This window comes from Ictalurus furcatus, chromosome 11 (assembly GCF_023375685.1).
Source record: "Ictalurus furcatus strain D&B chromosome 11, Billie_1.0, whole genome shotgun sequence".
Classification (NCBI taxonomy): domain Eukaryota; kingdom Metazoa; phylum Chordata; class Actinopteri; order Siluriformes; family Ictaluridae; genus Ictalurus; species Ictalurus furcatus.
The window spans coordinates 24,356,167-24,374,716 of NC_071265.1; the positions used below are offsets into that span (position 1 = coordinate 24,356,167).

Genomic DNA, 18,550 nt, shown 5'->3' on the forward strand with positions numbered 1-18,550 from the left:
GGTGTTTGTGTTCGCTCCCTTCTCATTCATTCTCAAGCTCATGTTCCCATTCATCATCACTTCCACCAGGCCAGTGAGTGACTCATCATGCCTTTCACTGATTATTCAAGACGTTATCTCGGCAGGTCTGTTATTTATAGAGACCCCCTTATGCTGCACATCAATATTTCAACATCCTTCCTAACGTGATTATCTTCCTACAAGCTCGATTACACATGTCAAACACCAACCGGCTTCTTCTTTACTGCAAAGATAAAATAAAATAAATTAAAATCACACACTGAAATGATTCTTAAGTCATTTCATTTCTTTTATTTACTTCGGGAAGCAGGGCATTAGGGCAAGCTGCACAGAAGAGTAGGCTTCAGCTTAAAGATGTGAGCTGTGCTTTAGATTTACAGCCCTGTGAAGGGTGGAGTTTGATATGAAGCTCATTTCAAGGTTCTGCACACACACGGTATATAGGATACCTGGAAGACATGGGAGTAAACACAGCCCGTCACATACATCCTCCAAGCACTCAGAAGACTTATAGGATCTAGAATGAGATTTGTTTTTAATTTATTACTGCGCTCTGTTGAAATGCCCGAGTGTGATGCGTGTACAATATACGATATACTAATGTTGCATCCTTTTGGAATGCGCAAGCTGTTCAGTGTCTTGCCTTGTTAAAATATTGCATTAGGGGATTATTGAAAGGTGGTGAGCAAGATAGCAATGGACACTGCAATACATTTAACTTGTATTCTTTCAAATCTGGACCTGGGAGGAAAAAAAAAGAAAGAAAGAAAAAAAAAAAAAGCACTAAGGTACAGAGTGGAGATCTGCCCCGGAGCCAAAAATAAAATCACATGTTTAGTCTGTTTGCGCTGGACCCTGGTCTGTCACGCTCAGCTGTGGAAAACCACATTCAGGTAACGTTCAGATCGAACTCTAGTGTGGTTCTGAATGCAGTGGTTGGGGGGAGAGGGATAGTGATTCGATTATGAATCATCCAAACTGCAGGAAGTGTTTGGTGTGTATTTGGGATGCAGGAGACATTTTTATACTGATGGGAGTTGATAAAATGAATGCTTGTGACAAGAGAGAAGCAGAAATGCAGTGTGTTCTGGAGATCTGTCCTGACGAGCAAAAATAGAAAAACGGTGGACTTGACAAAATACACGAAATATTTCTATCATTATCTAGTAATGTATTGATTCTTGGCTCTGTGTTCTCCGTGCTCAGGTGAGTTTTTTGATTTCTATGGCCACTTGGTAGAGCATTGTTTACCTTTCATGATGCTGTATTTCTGACCAATGAATAACAAGGCCCTGGGTGTGATTTTTAGTCCTACATGCTCTCCAGCCAGCATTTTTTTTGCTTTTTGGTTCCTTTAATGCAGTGAGAAAAGAACCTAAACCAAGCAGCACATATAAACCAAACCAAAGGTATCGAAACGTAGCAACTGGACTAATAAGCATGAAAATGCCCAAAGAGACATACAGTTCCTTCCTAAAGTATTGGAAGTCATTTGGGTTTGAGATCAAAAGATGAGTGAGACAGCAGATCAGAACTTCATTTCCTCATATTTACATCTAGAGGTGTTAAACAACTTAGAACATGGCACTTTTTGTTTGAACCCACCCATTTCGTCAAGTGATCTAAAATATTGGAACATATGACTAATGGCGTTTCTTGCCGCCCAGGTGTGCCATGTTAAACTGATTGCTTAAAGAATTATTAGCTCTGAATGTCTACTCTTGGTTGGAGACCTAGGTTTTTTCTGTGAAGACTGCATTTGACGTTAAAAAGGATAAACCAACATGCAGACCAGAGAGCTGTCTATGGGAGAAAAGCAAGCCATTTTGAAGCTGAGAAAAGAGAAAATCTATCAGAGCCAATGCACAAGCACTGGGCATTGCCAGTACAACAATTTGGAATGTCCTGAAAGAAACTAACAACCAGAGTACTGGTATACTAATAACCAGACATGGAACAAGTTGAACATGTAAAGAAGACTTCAAGTGCAGAAATATAGAGGCCATACCACAAGATGCAAACCATTCGTGAGCAGTAAGATTCAGGAGGACAGCTTGGAATTTGCAAAATAAAAAAATACAGAGATGAACAAAAAAGCGATGGAAAGGTTAAAATGTGGAGTAAGAATGGATCTGCTCATTATCCAAAACACAGAAGCTCATCAGTCAAGCATGGTGGAGACAGTGTCAAGCATTGGGCTTGCATGGCTGCTTCTGGAACAGGCTCACTAATCTTTATTGATGATGGAAATCATGATGGTAGCAGCAGAATGAATTCGGAAGTCTACAGAAACAATCTGTCTCCCAATTTACAGAGAAATGCATAATATCTAATTGGGAAGAATTTCCTCATGCCGCAAGACAACGATCCAAAAATCACTACACAACAAATGACTTCATCAGGAGAAAAAGTGGAAGGTTTTATACTGGCCAAGTCAATCAGCAGATAAGCAAATTGAGCATGCACTTCACCTCCTGAAAAGGAGACTAAAGACAGAAACCACCCAAAACAAACAATAACTGAAAGAAGCTGCAGTACACACCTGGAAAAGCAAGACTAAACAAAAATGTAACAGGTTGGGTGATGTCAACGGGTCGCAAGCTTAATACGGTTTTTGCAAGCAGGGCTTATGCAACCAAATATTAAGTGTAATTTACTTTAATTTACGTCAAGACTATGTTTTCCTAAACTTTTGCCACGTTTTAAGTTGTTTAACACGTCTAGATGTAAACATCAGGAAAGGTAAGCTGAAATTCTGATCTATTGTCTCATTCACCTTTTGATCTCAAACCTAAATGTCTTCAATGTACAGTATAGCGAAAACAGAACTGGCCTTACTGTTCCAATACTTTCGGAGAGGACTAATGAGTAAAGGCCATTCCTGCTCTAACTCCGTCTTAGTTAACAGTGCTCCCATGTCCCTTGCCCAGTCCTGTGTATAATTTGCACAGCATAACAGACTAAAATAAAACAAGCTAATCTCCTTTAACTTGAGAGCTAACGTAATTTAACATGATTAAAAGTCAAAAGCCAAAAAGTTTCAGCTATGAGCTGTAGTGTTTAGTGTCTTTGTTCTCAATACGTTGAACTGAGAGGTGACTGTGTGCTGTGTTGGCAGCAGATGTATATGACTGCTGTGCTCTGTGGCTTATTTAGCTGGCTTTCATCAGTGTCTCCACATACCTGCGTGTTCCTGATTCTGAAAAGTCATCAGTCCATGCTAATCATCCGCCTAGTCAAAATAGTCTTAGTGACAGGCAGTCTGCTCAGCTGGAGTGTGTAATGTAGCAGGCAAAACACACTAATGAATAGTCAGAAATAAAGTATAAAGTGCAGAAGTTGGAGAAAAATCGGTTGCTCGATGCTCACCAGAAGCCACTTGAGTTAATTACTTAATTAGCAAAAACTTAAAATTGCTCATTTAAAAAAATAAATAAATAAAAGCTTTTTATTTAATTAGTAATCAGGACTTAGAGGTTAAAAACATGCCACATACCTCTCTTTAAGGAACCGTGCCACAAGTCTCAGATCTACACATTTCTCTCCTATTTCAAATACACTTATAATATTATATATATATATATAATTTATATCCAAGACTTTTGCCCAACATTCACATTTATTCATTTAGCAGACGCTTTTGTCTTACAAATGAGGAAATACAAGCAAAGCGATATAGCAAGCGGAGAACAGTACAAGCAGTGCCACCATGCAAGATTTATAACTGCGTTCTAGAGAAGCAAAGTGTACAGAGTAGAGTTTTTTTTAAACTCGTGGCAGATTCTGCTGTCCGGATTGAGGTCGGAAGTTCATTCCACCACTAAAGGACAGTTATTTTGAAGGTTCTGGAAAGAGATCTCATGCCTTGCTGAGTAGGCACTACTAAGCGTCTGTCGTTAACCGATCGCAGATCGCATGAGGGAACGGAAGCCCAACAGACTGTGTACTTTTGAGGAAGGAATAACAAGCCTGATGTGTTTCAGTCTTTAGTTATTTCTGACAGAATCACAATACGGAATCAGTGCTCGCTAAAGGGGTCAGTGGCCTGCGGTTTGCCTCGGACTGCGGAGATTTTTCAGTTTTGCTTCCGTTGGACTTGAGTGCAGAACTGTTGAGTGATACTATTGACCATGATATTTTAACAGCAAGGCTTGAAAACACGGTTGGTTTATATGGACTACAGGGTGCCCCAAAAGTCTCCAGAGAAGTTTTGTGCATGATGTGTTTGCCATGTTTCCTGTTAAAGTACATCGCAACCTTGCGACAGCTTCCTGATCCAGCCATGAGAATGACTTCAAAAGGTATTCTTAAAGGCTATCTGAAAAAAAAATAAATAAAAAAATAATAATAATCTAAACTAAAGTATCAAAAATTTTGGAAGACATTTTACTGAAAAGTGTTAACTTCTGGGACACCTTTGGGGGGGAGGGGGGTGTCCAATTACGTGTGACTTTCATTTTTCATAAGAAAAATGACCCAACTTACGGTAATCGCAGTGCAACTGCTCAATTTCACTGGCTGTGTGGTTTTTAGTGATGACTATTGCCTACAAAGGGGAAAAAAGGAAACATTAGTTTGTAGCAAAAGCAGATTTTTAAAGACATAACAGATTGGCATGCGTAATCGACACACGCCATTGAGAGAAAAGGCAAGACGATGCACATACAGGTTTTCTTTTACTGTCCAGCTGATTCCTCATCTTCTCATTGTTTTCAACCTCTCTGGCAATGTCCTCACCTGTCAGAATGAAAAAGGTATATTACATCAAGTACACAATGACTGACGTTTTACTGACCATACTGAGATTACAGTGACTAGAAGATTGGCAATAAATTGATTGGGGATGGGTAGAATTCCAGTCCTAATACTAAAACTCAAAAATGGATCACTGTAACAGGTTTCACCGTTGCATTGCTACAGAACGTCCCGATTCGCTCAGGCCAAAAAAAAAAAACAAAAAAAAAAACACCCTCACTAGAAGTACGGAAGGCAGTATGACGATATCAGTAATGTGATAAATTGTGTCAGAAAACACTTTCATGAGATTGTGGGCATCATGATATCTTCACAATTTTTATTTTCACAAACTCTGGAAGCTGATTTAATAAAGTTTTCTGCTGTCTGGATCATTAAAGTCGGAAAAAGAAATTTTTGAACACATTAAACAAGAGTCTCAGACTTTTTTTATAAAGTGCTGTTTTGCTGGTAGTTTGTTAGGCATATATCACGAGGCAAGTCGTGTATTCAAGAAATGATATTTTTGTCATATCGCCCACCCTTAATTGGCAAGGAGTATAATCTCATTGTCAATTAATATAATCAAATAAACTGAGCTACGGTTGGGTTTTAAACCCTTTTAATCGGTCTTAACATGGGCAAAGAAATGCAATGAAGATTGCATGTTTTTTTTTTTTTCCAAGCCATATACATTCATTTCCCGTTTTTACCATTTCAGCATATTAAATGTCGTTATCCTTGCCCTAAAACAAAAAAACATTGTAGAAATTAATTGCCTCGACAATTTTTGGCTCAGTCAGTAGAATAATTTTTTCATCTACAGCAGATGGGCTTAACCTTTTGTAACTAACCCCCCCCCCCAAACATCCCCTATCATGTGGAACTCCATCCCCCCCCCCCCAAACTATTGGAGGACACCAGATATAATGATCATCTATTCTATATTAAATCTATTTAGCTATATATAACCTAAACAATAATCTGTTTTGATAGGTTTTTTTTAAAAAAATTTTAAATTTACTTTTATAATTTGTTTTAATAACTTTTATAAAACTACATAACAGACGGGTATAGAACACGAATTAACTTTTTGATTGATAAAGAAAGGGTGATCTTGAAAATTGATCTTGTTTCTGAACACCATAACTAGTCTGAACAAGAGAACTAGGCTGTAATAACGTGGACTATTTTACATGTAAAATATACTGCATTCCATTAGTCTTGTGTACTAAAAACATCCGCATACGAATGATGTAAATTGCGAAGAAGGACGCGGCTCGTCGTCCATGACATTGTTAAATCAATCGGTGGGACACCTGCGCTTGCTTCTTTTTTACATTCACATCTGTCAGCTGCAGTGCGAGCAGTGGGATGTGCTGCTCCGGCTTTCAGCCCCTCACTGAACAGAGCGGACGCAGAGAGAGGTGAGAGTGAAGCGCGAAAGCGAGACCTCGCACTTGCAGGACAGTACTGGTGATATTTGGAAAGTCACTAAGGTTTGTCATTAGGCCCCTTTTTTTTTTTGCAAAAAAAAAAAAAGCCGCTAAAGGGGTCTGAAAAGTCGCTAAGTTGGCAACACTGGTCTGCACGGACAGCGAGATAAAAATCAGTCTAAGCTCTGCCTCTCCCCAACAAAAAGAAAATACAGAGGGAGAGAGAACGCAGGGTTTTTCCATTTATGCACATTCTATTTTGAAAAGCAATAAAATGCAGAGTACCCAAATGATTCCCTGACTGTCTTTTATTTCTAGAAAACAATTTGCGCCCCACTCCCGATCTCTCCGCGCCCCCTCGTTGAGAACCACTGATCTACAGCATTTGGCAGATGCCCTTATTCAGAGTGAGCTAAGCTGAGTGCACACTACAAGACTTCTCTCAGAAAAATCTCAGAATTGCTGACCCTTTGCTTGCGATCAGTTGTTTGCTATTGTATGGTGTACACACTATGCGAATAGGAAACCAGGGCTAAAGTTGTATAGTGTGCACTAGGCTTGACAAAAGTGCTACGTTTGGTCTCAATCAAAACACATCCTCATGAGAGTTAAAAAAAAAAAATAGGTCAGGGTCTAAGAATACTATCAAGAAACTAGAAGTTGAATGTAATCAATCCAAACCCTTGAACTTTAATCATTCTATCAGCTTCTACCGCAAGCTACCAGAGGGAAAAAATAGCTATAAAATGAGACTCTTCTGAGAAACAAGGTCACCATCCAAGCAAAAAAAAAAAAGGACCCAATCCAGTTAAAGGAAGACAAAGTCAAAATGTTTGCAAGGGCACAAGATAGCCGACAGTGGTTTTTACTAGATTCGTTGCCCTCCACAGCGTGACTAACTGCACAACTATAAAATTACCCTCTAGCAAACTTCTAGCCTGTTTACTACACTATATTTAAACACAACCTGAAAAAACACACTACCTACGTACAATCCTTTTCTCACAGCATGCTCATTCAAGAAAATATATATAAATTAGAACAAAGAATAGCTTGTAAATTTCCTTTTTTTTTCTCCTCCATAGTCTAAAGAGATCCAAACGTATGACTACTAAACAGGTTGATCTCCGTAACCAAACTTCGATAAATACCGGGGAATGTGTCTCAAGGGAAAATACATTTGGCAAATAAGGAGACAAGAAAACCAGTTCAGAAGGTTACATTTTTTTTGAAAAGTATTTTCTGGGCTTCATCTTTTGTTCCAGCTGATTTATTTAGTCATCTCTTATCGACTGATGAAGACGTACTCGATCTGGGGTTGACTGCATCACACTGTGCGTTGTAGATGTGTGTGAACTCCTGGTGCCGTCGGATGAGCTGCTCTCTGGAACCTTGCGTGGACAGATGGCACTCTCTCAGCCTTCTCTTTAGCTCCACCATTGTCAGCAGCGTGTACACCAGTTTAGCCATCGGCCTGCGCTTCCGAGACCTGACGACATACAAAACCGCCCGACAATGGTCAATTTCAAAGCATAACAAGTGCTGAATAAGAATAAGTGCTGGGATTTAAAGGAAACTCTTAAGAATAATGTTAAATATAAGGGAAAGTACCTTTCCAGCCTATTAAATTATCTTTCCAATGTTAAACAATAAGGTTAAACCAGTAAGATACAGCTGTGCCCATAAATTTACAGTACATACATACTCCTGCAGAATCTGCAAACTGTTTTGGACTGCCCTGAAACTTTTGAACAGGATGATCGGTGTAAATTGTTATTATTTGGTTTAAAGATCTTTTTTCCCCCCCATTTAGTTCTGCCCTTCGGAAAGCTACACAAGATAGTTACATGTCTTCCAGAAGACAAAACAATAACAATTTACACCGATCATCCTGTCCAAAAGTTTACATCCCCCTGGCTCTTAATGTATCGTGTTGCCTTCTGGAGCATCAGTGAACGTTTGCACCTTTTGGAATAGTTGTGTCCGAGTCCCTCAGTTGTCCTCAGTGTGAAAACATGGATCTCAGCATCATATAGCCGCTGTTAGTAAAGGGGTTAAATATGCAAAAAAAAAAAAAAAATGCTGGAAAAGGAAAGAATGTGCAGGACGTGGAGGATTTTTTCTGAAGAACAGTGGACAGTTTAACTGCTCAGGACAAACAAGGGACTCATGAACAACTCTCACAAAACATAAAAACTGCCATGGATCATCCAGGTAACGACACACAGTATTAATAATCAAGCATATGTAAACCTTTGAACTGGTTCATTTGTGTAAATTCAATATTATATGTAAACATCCGTTATGTGAAATAGCTTATTCAGGGCAGTACTAACTAAACAAAATGCCATTTTAAATGATCCCTCTTATTCTTTTTTTTAAATTATTAACATTTTGCAGATTCTTCAAGGGGTATGTACAGTGGGTGTAACAAGTCTGCTAAAATGGCAGGTTTTTTGTGATGTAAAAATGAAAATCATGTCAGAACCTTTTTCACCTTTATTGTGACGTTGTAACGTAAATATCAAGTGATGTCAAACAAAAAATATCATATGATTGCATTTGCCACACCCTTAGCACGAAGATTCATTTTATTTAACTGGAAAGGGAAGATGATGTCATGCAACACCTTCGGCTGGAAAACATTTTCACTGAAAGGAAGGGTGTAAACGTTTTTTTTTTTTTTACCACATGGGAACCATTCACGGATTATTTCAATAACACTGCACTGACTGTACTTTAAATTTAGTCTGATGCATACAAAAGTGTTACGAGTATATTTGTACCAAGATAGCCCCCCCCCTCCCCCTTATTTGTGTGTGTAATAGTTTATTTGGCATTGCTAATTTTATTTTAAAATGCTAAAATGATAGAAGAAGTGTGTTAAACGGGAAAAGAAGAAGATAGGTCACTAATTTGTGTTATGTATTTAATTTGGAATCATTTTTTGTACCAAATTTTACAATGAGGAGAATGTTTAAAAAAAAAAATAAAAATCTGTGGGGTGGCCTGAGGAAGGCTGTGCACAGGAGATGCCTTAGCCAATTTGACAGTTTTTTGCAAGGAAGAAAGGTAAAAAAATGGCTGTCAAGATGTGCCAAACTGACCGACTTTTACCCAAAAAGACTGAACGATGTGATGAAATCTAAAGGGGCTTCAACTAGGTGTTAATTTGAGGGTGTGCAAGCAGGTTATTTTTTTAAATATATAAAGAAATAATTTTCCCGTAAAATGATTATTATAGTTTTTCACTTTAATTAATAGGTTAAAATAAAACGTTGAAATGGTTCAGACATGATTTATCTTGGTTTCATTATTTTACATCCTACAAACCTGCCATTTTAACAGGGGTCTGTAGACTTTTTACGTCCACTGAAAATGAATGGGGTACAACTGTATCTGCTGTGTAAGACAAAAGCTGAGCTTTCAGAATAAAGACACAACATGACGAACTCCATTAAGTCACTCATCAAAACCCATTTAGACACACAGGCCAAAAAACACCACATATTAACCATGCATCATATTTCCATCCATCTGCCATCAATCTCTCTGTGTGCATGTGGAGTGCTGGGATACGCTTAAGGCCATCAGAATGCTGAAGCACAACCACATTCATCAGTCCTTCCATGAAGTTCTGCCGCAAAGCCAATCAGGTCAACCTCAACTGCCAGGGTGGAGAATAATTGGGCTGCATAGAAACACGTTCACATAAACAAAATCCTGGAGACGCAACGATCATCTTTTATGATTCTGAAGGCAAATTTTCTGCCTTGGCATGAGGTGAAGAAATAAAGAAATGGTTTAAAGCTGGGATATGGCCACAACGCTGATGGAAGAAGAAATCCAGGGAGATAAAGTGCTGCTATCTAAAAACGTAGCTGTGTTCACTGATGACAAACATACCCGAAAATACATTTGATTTATAAATCAAACATTTTTCATGACCAAGGGACTCAACTGAAAAGGCAACACCGCCCTTCAGAAACTGTGTGTGTGTGGGAGGGGGTTTGTTTTGTTTTTAAAAACTCTCGCATTACAAACACATTTGGGTGCTAGTGCTAAAAAGTGGACATATTCTACATGGCGGTTTTCAGTGCTGTCCTCTACAGCTGTGATTAATCTGTGGATGTGTGTGCTCACCACATCTTCAGACAAACAAATGAGTAACAGTGCTTTTTACATCATCTGTCAAGATGCTAGATGTGTGTAAAAAGCACCTTCTAATTGTATTACTCTAAGACAAACGTGGACACTTACTTTGGCTCTGTAAATGCAGAACCAGAAAAGCCTAGCTGGTCGGACCTAAGGGGAAGATAATCATATTTTGTAAGACACAATGAAACTCTTCTTATACAACGATACAAAGAGCATTATGTAGACCTATGCAGAAATTCTGCCCCGGTCACTTTAGTATGCTGCCATTAAATGTTGGGTTTGAAAGTTTCTGTCTTCTGCTGCGAGTATATTTACAACCATAGACCTTATTTTAAAAATATGTCATTTTTCACAAACCAGGAAAGCAATACAGCTGCTGTATTTTATGAATCTTACCCATCCATAACTATATTTTACGAAGGCACTGCCACGGGAAAGCTGCATTTTTACAAGAAGGTTATATGACCATATAACAGTAATAACAGTAATGAAAGGCTCCGAATTTCTTTTACGCGTGAAAGCTTGTAACACTGCTGTCATTGCTGCTACAGGCAGTTACATTCATGTTTCAGTACAAGTCAGCTTGCAGTAATAATACAACTTCGTTTCCAAACCTTCTAAGGCTATCCTTCTTGTCCCCACTGGTCAGGCATGTATCCAGATGTTTATTAATGTGTTGCTGCGGCACTTCTAGTCCACACACTGGGCAGTCCACTGGAACACAATACCAAAGCAGAAACGATATTTTTAACACATCTGGACAACTTTTTTGTATTACAAAATCTTACAAATCATGCAAGTCCTTGTGTTTCTGTAGCAAAGAGAAATTGGAAAAAAAAAAAAAAACCCCACTCGATTCTATTGTAATTACACAGTCCGGACAGGATTTCACCAGGGCTTTTTTGTGATTGTTGCGGCCATAAATGTTTGATTTTGCTGCGGCTGTTTTCAAATTCTGCGACCTTTTTTTTTTTTTTTTGCAGAAAACTACTTGAATTGGCAAATCGCAATTGCACAAAATCGTTTGCATGGTGTTCTGCAGTGATATTTGTTGGTAAACGATACCTTTTAGCTGTACTTATGTTCGATGCACGTGAATCGAAGAGTCTTTGGCTGAATGTGCGTTGTTATGATGTCACATGACACATCTCGGCTCAAATCTGCAGAAAATCTGCTGTAATTTTGAAAAATTGCAAGCTCCTCCAAATATCAGAGATGCACCGATGCTAAATGTCTCACCCGATACCGATAAGCGATTATTCAGAGTGATGTCAGCCGATACCGATAGTTCTGCCTTTTATGCCTTCTTTTAAATGAATAATAATTAATTCCATAATTCTGAAAGAAATACAAATAAAAACTTTATTCTCTCCATTTCAACAAGTTGTTTCACAGTAACTGGTCTCATCAACAGAAAACCCATTACTCTAATTAACATGAACACATTTACTAAATTCTGAAGATTAAAGTAAGATTTCTTAACTTATTGCATGTTATTAATTCATATTGACATTGACTGAATTCTAAGAAAAACGCCTGTTAGTCTCACATTCACTCACCACAAACATTTCTACTTCATCATTCTACTTCACAAGCATTTCTACTTCATCAGTGACATCAAACTGGTAATATACAATATAAGCATTTTTATATATGAACATTAAGTGGATATGAAATATACTACTCTACAAATATATCTGTCTGTGCAATATATACGTTTGTCGTTAACTCATCTTCATTTAAATCTTTCAACAGTGTACTGTCGCTTTAATTCAGCGCGAGCAGTGTGGCAAAAAAAAATGACAAAATTAGACTCGACGCTGAAACTCCCGCTTCACCGCTGCAGCGTCCGGTGTAAGTTTGTAGCAGTGCGGAGCTTGCGGCGCTTACAAACTGCAGTTTTGTCGTCATTCCACACAAGAGACATCATCTTTACACACAGCACGAAATCGAGGTGTTTTCTCGCCCTCTTTTGAACGACAGGATGTAATCGGCCCTGATCATCGGAGGTTTTTAAACTGTCGGCCAATAGCTGATAGCGTGAATAATTGCCTTTATCAGCCGATACCGATTATTGGCCGGTACATCGGTGGATCTCTACCAAATATTGCAGAGTTTGCTTGATTTTGCATTCATTTCTGTGATCGCAAAATCCCAGAAGGACTGATTACAGAACTCAAAAGACTTATAAACTTATAAAGCAGTGGTTCAGCAGCTTCAACAGCAAAATAATAAAGCAAAAAAAAAAAAAAAAGAAGAGTCAGTGTGTGCAATTCACACACACACACACACACACACACACACACTCAAGGAACAGGAGGAATAAACACCAAGAGACAGCAGATGGAGAGTAAAATTTGTGCCCAAGCCCATTAAACTGATTAACCATCACCTGTAGTCAGTTAGTTTAATATATAGGCTATTTTTCTTTTTTCTTTTTTTTAATGCTCATCATTTATTGCTCTAGATGCAAGTTGTTAATTTTACATACACGTACCCATTCTATTGTTTGAAGATGATATAATAAAAGGCTCAATAAAAGGCTCAGAGGACCACCTGCCCCTAAACGCAGCAATTTTGAGTCGTCGTAGCAGAGGTGAAGCGACCGGAGCTCGGTTCATTTCCGCCAGATATGAAAGGCACTTTCCAGAATGTAAATGAAGAAGTAATCTTACGCAAACCTTCGAAAGGTGGCATCAGGCAAAGACACCATTCAGATTCAAAACTCATCAGCACAATACTAACATTTAAAGCCACTGAGAAATTCTCTCTTCTCAGAACTTCACAGCACAGGGTAAAGAGACGTAAAAGCAAACATTTGCATAATGAGCTGTTAGAGCTGCATGTGGCCACCAAGAGGAAAGTAACTGCAGAGGTTTCGGAATGACCTCAACAATATAAAGTCTTTACAGAAAATTACATAAACCGCCTCACAACATTTCACGAAATGTACCAAAACCTTTAAAATAAAAGTGCTAAGCAGTTTAGAAATCACAGAAGAGCATACCTTTAAAGTAAAGTATATATTTCAACAACCTGTGCTATATTATTTACATCTTCTCTGCCAAGGAGACTTGTTAGTATATCACAGTTTTGTAGCAAGGCATGGTGCTGACTATAAAAACAATCCATTTCCATAGAACAATCAACAGGCTATTTTTGCTAGGAAACAGTTACGCCGTAGACAAGTCAACAATTTGGCAGCAGACAAGGCTTTCTGAAATCAATGAGGAGCGGAGGCTTTGACTCTTAACAGAGACCTCCTTGTGAGTCAGCGGTCCGTCGTACTTCTTACCACTTACCGAAGGCGTATGAAGATGCTTTGCCCTGCCAGCTTGCATGCACCTACGGCACGCTCCTAGCCTAACTGTGCCAGCCTCCCTGAAGATGGTTATGGCTCAAGAAGCATTGGATAATGTGACGCAGCCCCCATCATCGAATGTACTTTTCTGCATAGCACCTGTGACAACAGGTTTTCCTGTGCCACTTTGACAATGACTCCCTCTCTCTGGTTCTCCTCCAGATGAAGCACTACACCTTGCTATGTGCTACCCAAGTGCTGACTACACATGCACTAATAACTCCTAAGGGAAAACTTAAGATATAGCATTGCATGTGGCATGCACTGGGAATATGGTGGCTATTCTGAACCTAGCATATGTGCAGCCTCTCCAATCACAAGATGTTGCTCGACACCTCACCCCTGAGAATGGGATACACTCTGCCAACTTAATATATACACTATATGGCCAAAGGGAGTCGGAATTCTCCTTGAGGTTGGCATCATGGTGTGTTACTAAGTCCGACCACTAAGTTTTTTTTTGTTGTTTTTTTGTCGTTTTTTTTTCGTAAAATATGCTGGTAATGGAACAATACTTTTGTTAAAATAGAAATGTTCAAAACAATACAGTGAAAGTTAATGTTTTCGATACAATTTTCATGGAATTCTCTTTGGATGCTCTACCAGAGGACAGTTTACTCACACATGCCTTGCGTAGACACATTTTGATATGCTTTTAAATGAAATGCTTTTAAATCAAGCCAAGGAGAAAAGGCAACATAGCAACCATTCAAATCACCGTTTCGGCACAAAGCACAGATCTACAGGTCTGAAAATGCCCTAAAAATTACATTTTAAATTGTATTTTAGTGGAATGCTTTGGCACCTAAGCATGAACCTGAAAGTTTTCTTTCTTTTTTGAGTGTTTCCAGCAGTCTACAGAATAAAGCGGTATAATAATTATGAACATGAGTAATCCAAAACACCATGAATATAGGTTTGCATCACCTTTGACCACAGGTTTAATATCCTGCGATGTGGAGGGAAAAGCACACATGTCCAGCTTCTTTTCTTTCACTGCTGTGGTCGCAGTCACTGCACTCTCTGGCAGGAGAGCGCCTTGCACACACACCTCCATGGGCTCCTGTTTCACTGGGAACAGACCCTTAGAGCCTGACTGTGCTCCTATGGAAGAGCTGACTGGGGCACGTTTCTGGAAGAAGTGAGTCAGAGGAGTGCCCTCTTTTTTAAGGGCTTTCTGCCTCGCTGCTTTTTCTCCAACGGCCATTGTCGGTGTCTCGGGGGAGATTGGAGGGGACTCAAAAATTGTCTGAGACAGCTGTTGCCTGGAGACACAACAGAGAGAGAGAGAGAGAGAGAAACATAGCAAGTTAGTTAGGTTATCGATATGCATTTATAAAACTGGAATGTTGGTGAGTGGGTATATGATTGTGTACTGACACTAATGAGAGCAAATTATGACTAATCGTTATCTGCTTTCTGCAAGATTACAAAATCAGATTAGGTATCTGCAAGACCATTTTTTTTTTTTGCCAGACAGATTCTACTATTAATTAATTAATTAAAGCTATACAATTTGTTAAAATCACATGCATATATATATATTTTTTTTTACTCCAAAACCCCTTCCAAAAACATTTAAGGCACTTATTCATTACATTCATAATTTATTTCTATCCTGGAACTTGAAACTTACACATGAAACTAATGTTATGAAATGAACTGCTGATGCAGATATAGCCTTCTGCTTTTTATTTTCTGCTGACACATAAATAACCTTCGTACAATGCTAATATTGACTTCATTATCAGCATAAATAATCCAAGATAAAAAAAAATTTCTATACTCCAGAGATGGCTGTTTGTTTTTCAAAGACAGGCACAAATCGTGAATGAACTGTAATGCCAGGCAAGGAAAGTGCATTAAAACACCAGGGCTGGAAGAGTTAATAAAGCTGTATTTGATTAGCTACTGACTACTAAGGCAGAAATATCTCAACTTTTTTTTCCCAAAGGGAGCCAGATTAGACCCAATCAAATGTCTGAGGACATTTTGTAAGTTTACAGTGATCTCCATTAATATTGGCACCCTTGATAAATATGAGCAAAGGCGGCTTTGAAACTGTCTTTATTATTTAAACGTTTGTTTAAAAAAAATTCACAGAAATACTCTGTTCTCATGGATATCAAACAATTACAAACAAAACTCAGGTTTTATCAAACAATCTTTGTTAAATATAGGTGTGCAACAATTATTGGCACCCTTTTAGTCAATACTTTGTGCTACCTCCCTTTGCAAAGAGGACAGTTCTGTGTCTTCTCCTATAATGCCTGATGAGGTTGGAGAATACATGGCAAGGGATCTGAGACCATCCCTCCATACAGAATCTCTCCAGATCCTTCAAATTACGAGGTCCACGCTGGTGGACTCTCCTCTTCAGTTCACCCCACAGGTTTTCTATGGGGTTCAAGTCAGGGGACTGGGATGGCCATGGCAGGACCTTGATTTTGTGGTCAGTAAACCATTTTTGTGTTGATTTTGATGTATGTTTTGGATCATTGTCCTGCTGGAAGATCCAACCATGGCCCATTTTAAGCCTTCCTCTGGCAGAAAAACAGCCCCAAAACATTAAAGAGCCAACACCATATTTAACCGTGGGCATGAGGTAATTTTCCATATGGCTACTGCTCTGTGTGCACCATAAAGCTCTATTTTGGTTTCATCGGACCATAGAACCCGATCCCATTTGAAGTTCCAGTAGTGTCCGGAAAACCGAAGACGCTTGAGTTTGTTTTTGGATGAGAGTAGAGGCTTTTTTCTTGAAACCCTTCCAAAACAACTTGTGGTGATGTAGGTGACTCTAAAATTATGGACTGTTGTTTTGGAGACTTTCTGACCCCAAGATGCAACTAACTTCTGCAGTTCTCCAGCTGTGATCCTTGGAGATTTTTTGGCCACTCGAACCATCCTCTTCACAGTGTGTTGAGACGATATAGACACATAACATTTTATTTATTATAAACATTATATAACATATAACATTATATTGATTCATAACATGTCCAGTTGACTGGAACTTCTTAATTATTGCCCTGATGGAGGAAATGGGCATTTTCAACGCTTGTGCTACTTTGTTATAGCCGCTTCCCATTCTGTGAAGCTCAACAACCTTCTGCTGCACATCACAGCTATATTCCTTGGTCTTACCCATTGTTATGAATCACTAGGAATGAGGGAATTTGTCCTGTGTTACCTCATATTTATACCCCGGTGAAACAGGAAGTCATGGTTGAACAATTTCCTGTTTCTAATCACCCAGGTGTCCTACAAAAATTTTACATATCAATGGGAATATACTTCAAATATATTTTTCCTCATATGAATTCATAGAGGTGCCAATAATTATTGCACATCTATATTTATCAAAGATTTTGTTTTTGATAAACCTGTGTCGTGTTTGCAATTGTTTGATATCCATGAAAGCAGAGTATTTTTTGTGAATTTTGTGAAAGATAAAAAGGTTAAACAATAAAGACAGTTTTTCAAAGCCTTGTTTGCTCATATTTACCAAGGGTGCCAATATTAGTGTAGGGTACTGTATGTACATACACACACACACACACACACACAATAAGTTGAAGTTTAAGGGTAATTACACTGAAATCAAGTGGAATGGAGTTAGAGCACTTGTACTGTATGCAGTTTCTCCATTTCATGGACCAAAAGTAATTGGACAAACTAACACTCAAATTAAATTGTCATTTTCAATCTGTGCAAAAATCAACTTCAGTTAAGGAATCTTTCAAGAATTCACGATCCAGTCTTTGTGCTTTCCAGCTCTTTTAGATTCACCCCTTCTCACTGTTAACTCTGCATTTTTGTCTGTAGCCATGACTAAATACAATTCACTAAATTCATTTGCAGGTGTAGGCAGAGAAAGAGTAAGAGAAGCCACTGGCTAGTCAACATCTGTCTGCGGGCTGCATTTGGCCCAGGGGCCCAGACTTTGCACTCACCTGTTCTAATGCTACTATGCTAAATAGTGTAAGATCTTCATTGGAAATGACAGTTTAGTAGGCTAATCAAATCTATGAACTATCCAAAGTACTGCTCAGATACTGCTATAGTCTGGCAAATTCTGGCCTGGAGCTACTGATTATCAGTAATAAAGTGATAAATTAAAGGGGAAAAAAACGTGTCATAAATTGTTGAGCTACCGCAAGCTGCCAGAACAGCTTTAATGTACCTTAGCAGAGAACACAATTCCTTCAAAAGATATTACCCCAGTTAGCAGTGTGAAGGTGGTGGAGAGCACGAACACGCTGGTTACAAAATCTCCTGTAGGTGTTCAACTGGGTTGTGATCTAGTGACTGTAAAGACCATAATATAAAACCTGCATCATGTTCATACTCATCGAGCTTCTGCCCGAGACTGACTCCTGCTTCAGTAGATAATGTCATTTCAGAGTTTTTCCTTGCTATTGTAGCCTCTGGCTTGCTCATTAGGAATTTAAATCATCAGCTGCTTTGTTACAATGGCTGTTATATATATATATATATATATATATATATAATATATATATACACAAATAAATAAGTGAATTAGGTGTTTTTCAACATACGGATGCACAGATATTGGTAAATGTAAGTTAAACTATTAGGTGTTAGCAAGTAATATAGGTCAGGGCAGAATAAATTAGTAACTGAAGATAAATTCATGTAATAATGTAGGTCAAGGTTATTGCCTCATTAAAATTCCCCTGGATCAAACAAACAAAACATCAACGTCGATTACAAGAACTTCAGAGTCAGTCTGAGTGGAGACAGGATTGTGTGTGAAGCTAATATGAAGTGTGCAAGTGGGCATGTTTTTCTTCCTCTCCCTTCCATCACTCCTTTT

General features: G+C 38.5%; 1 protein-coding gene across 3 annotated transcripts in view; it reads right to left on the reverse strand.

Annotated features, from left to right (window-relative positions):
• rad18 (RAD18 E3 ubiquitin protein ligase) overlaps window positions 1-18,550 on the reverse strand; it is a 61,943-nt gene that overhangs the window by 31,332 nt on the left and 12,061 nt on the right. For 2 of the 3 annotated variants that reach the window (XM_053636077.1, XM_053636078.1), the window contains exons 5-10: window positions 14,638-14,975; window positions 10,964-11,063; window positions 10,452-10,496; window positions 7,499-7,680; window positions 4,688-4,758; window positions 4,507-4,567 (exon numbers count right to left, since the gene is read on the reverse strand). In XM_053636077.1, coding sequence (XP_053492052.1) covers window positions 4,507-4,567; window positions 4,688-4,758; window positions 7,499-7,680; window positions 10,452-10,496; window positions 10,964-11,063; window positions 14,638-14,975 — 797 coding nt within the window. The remainder of the gene's footprint in view (window positions 1-4,506; window positions 4,568-4,687; window positions 4,759-7,498; window positions 7,681-10,451; window positions 10,497-10,963; window positions 11,064-14,637; window positions 14,976-18,550) is intronic. The other variant, XM_053636081.1, reaches the window with a different exon arrangement.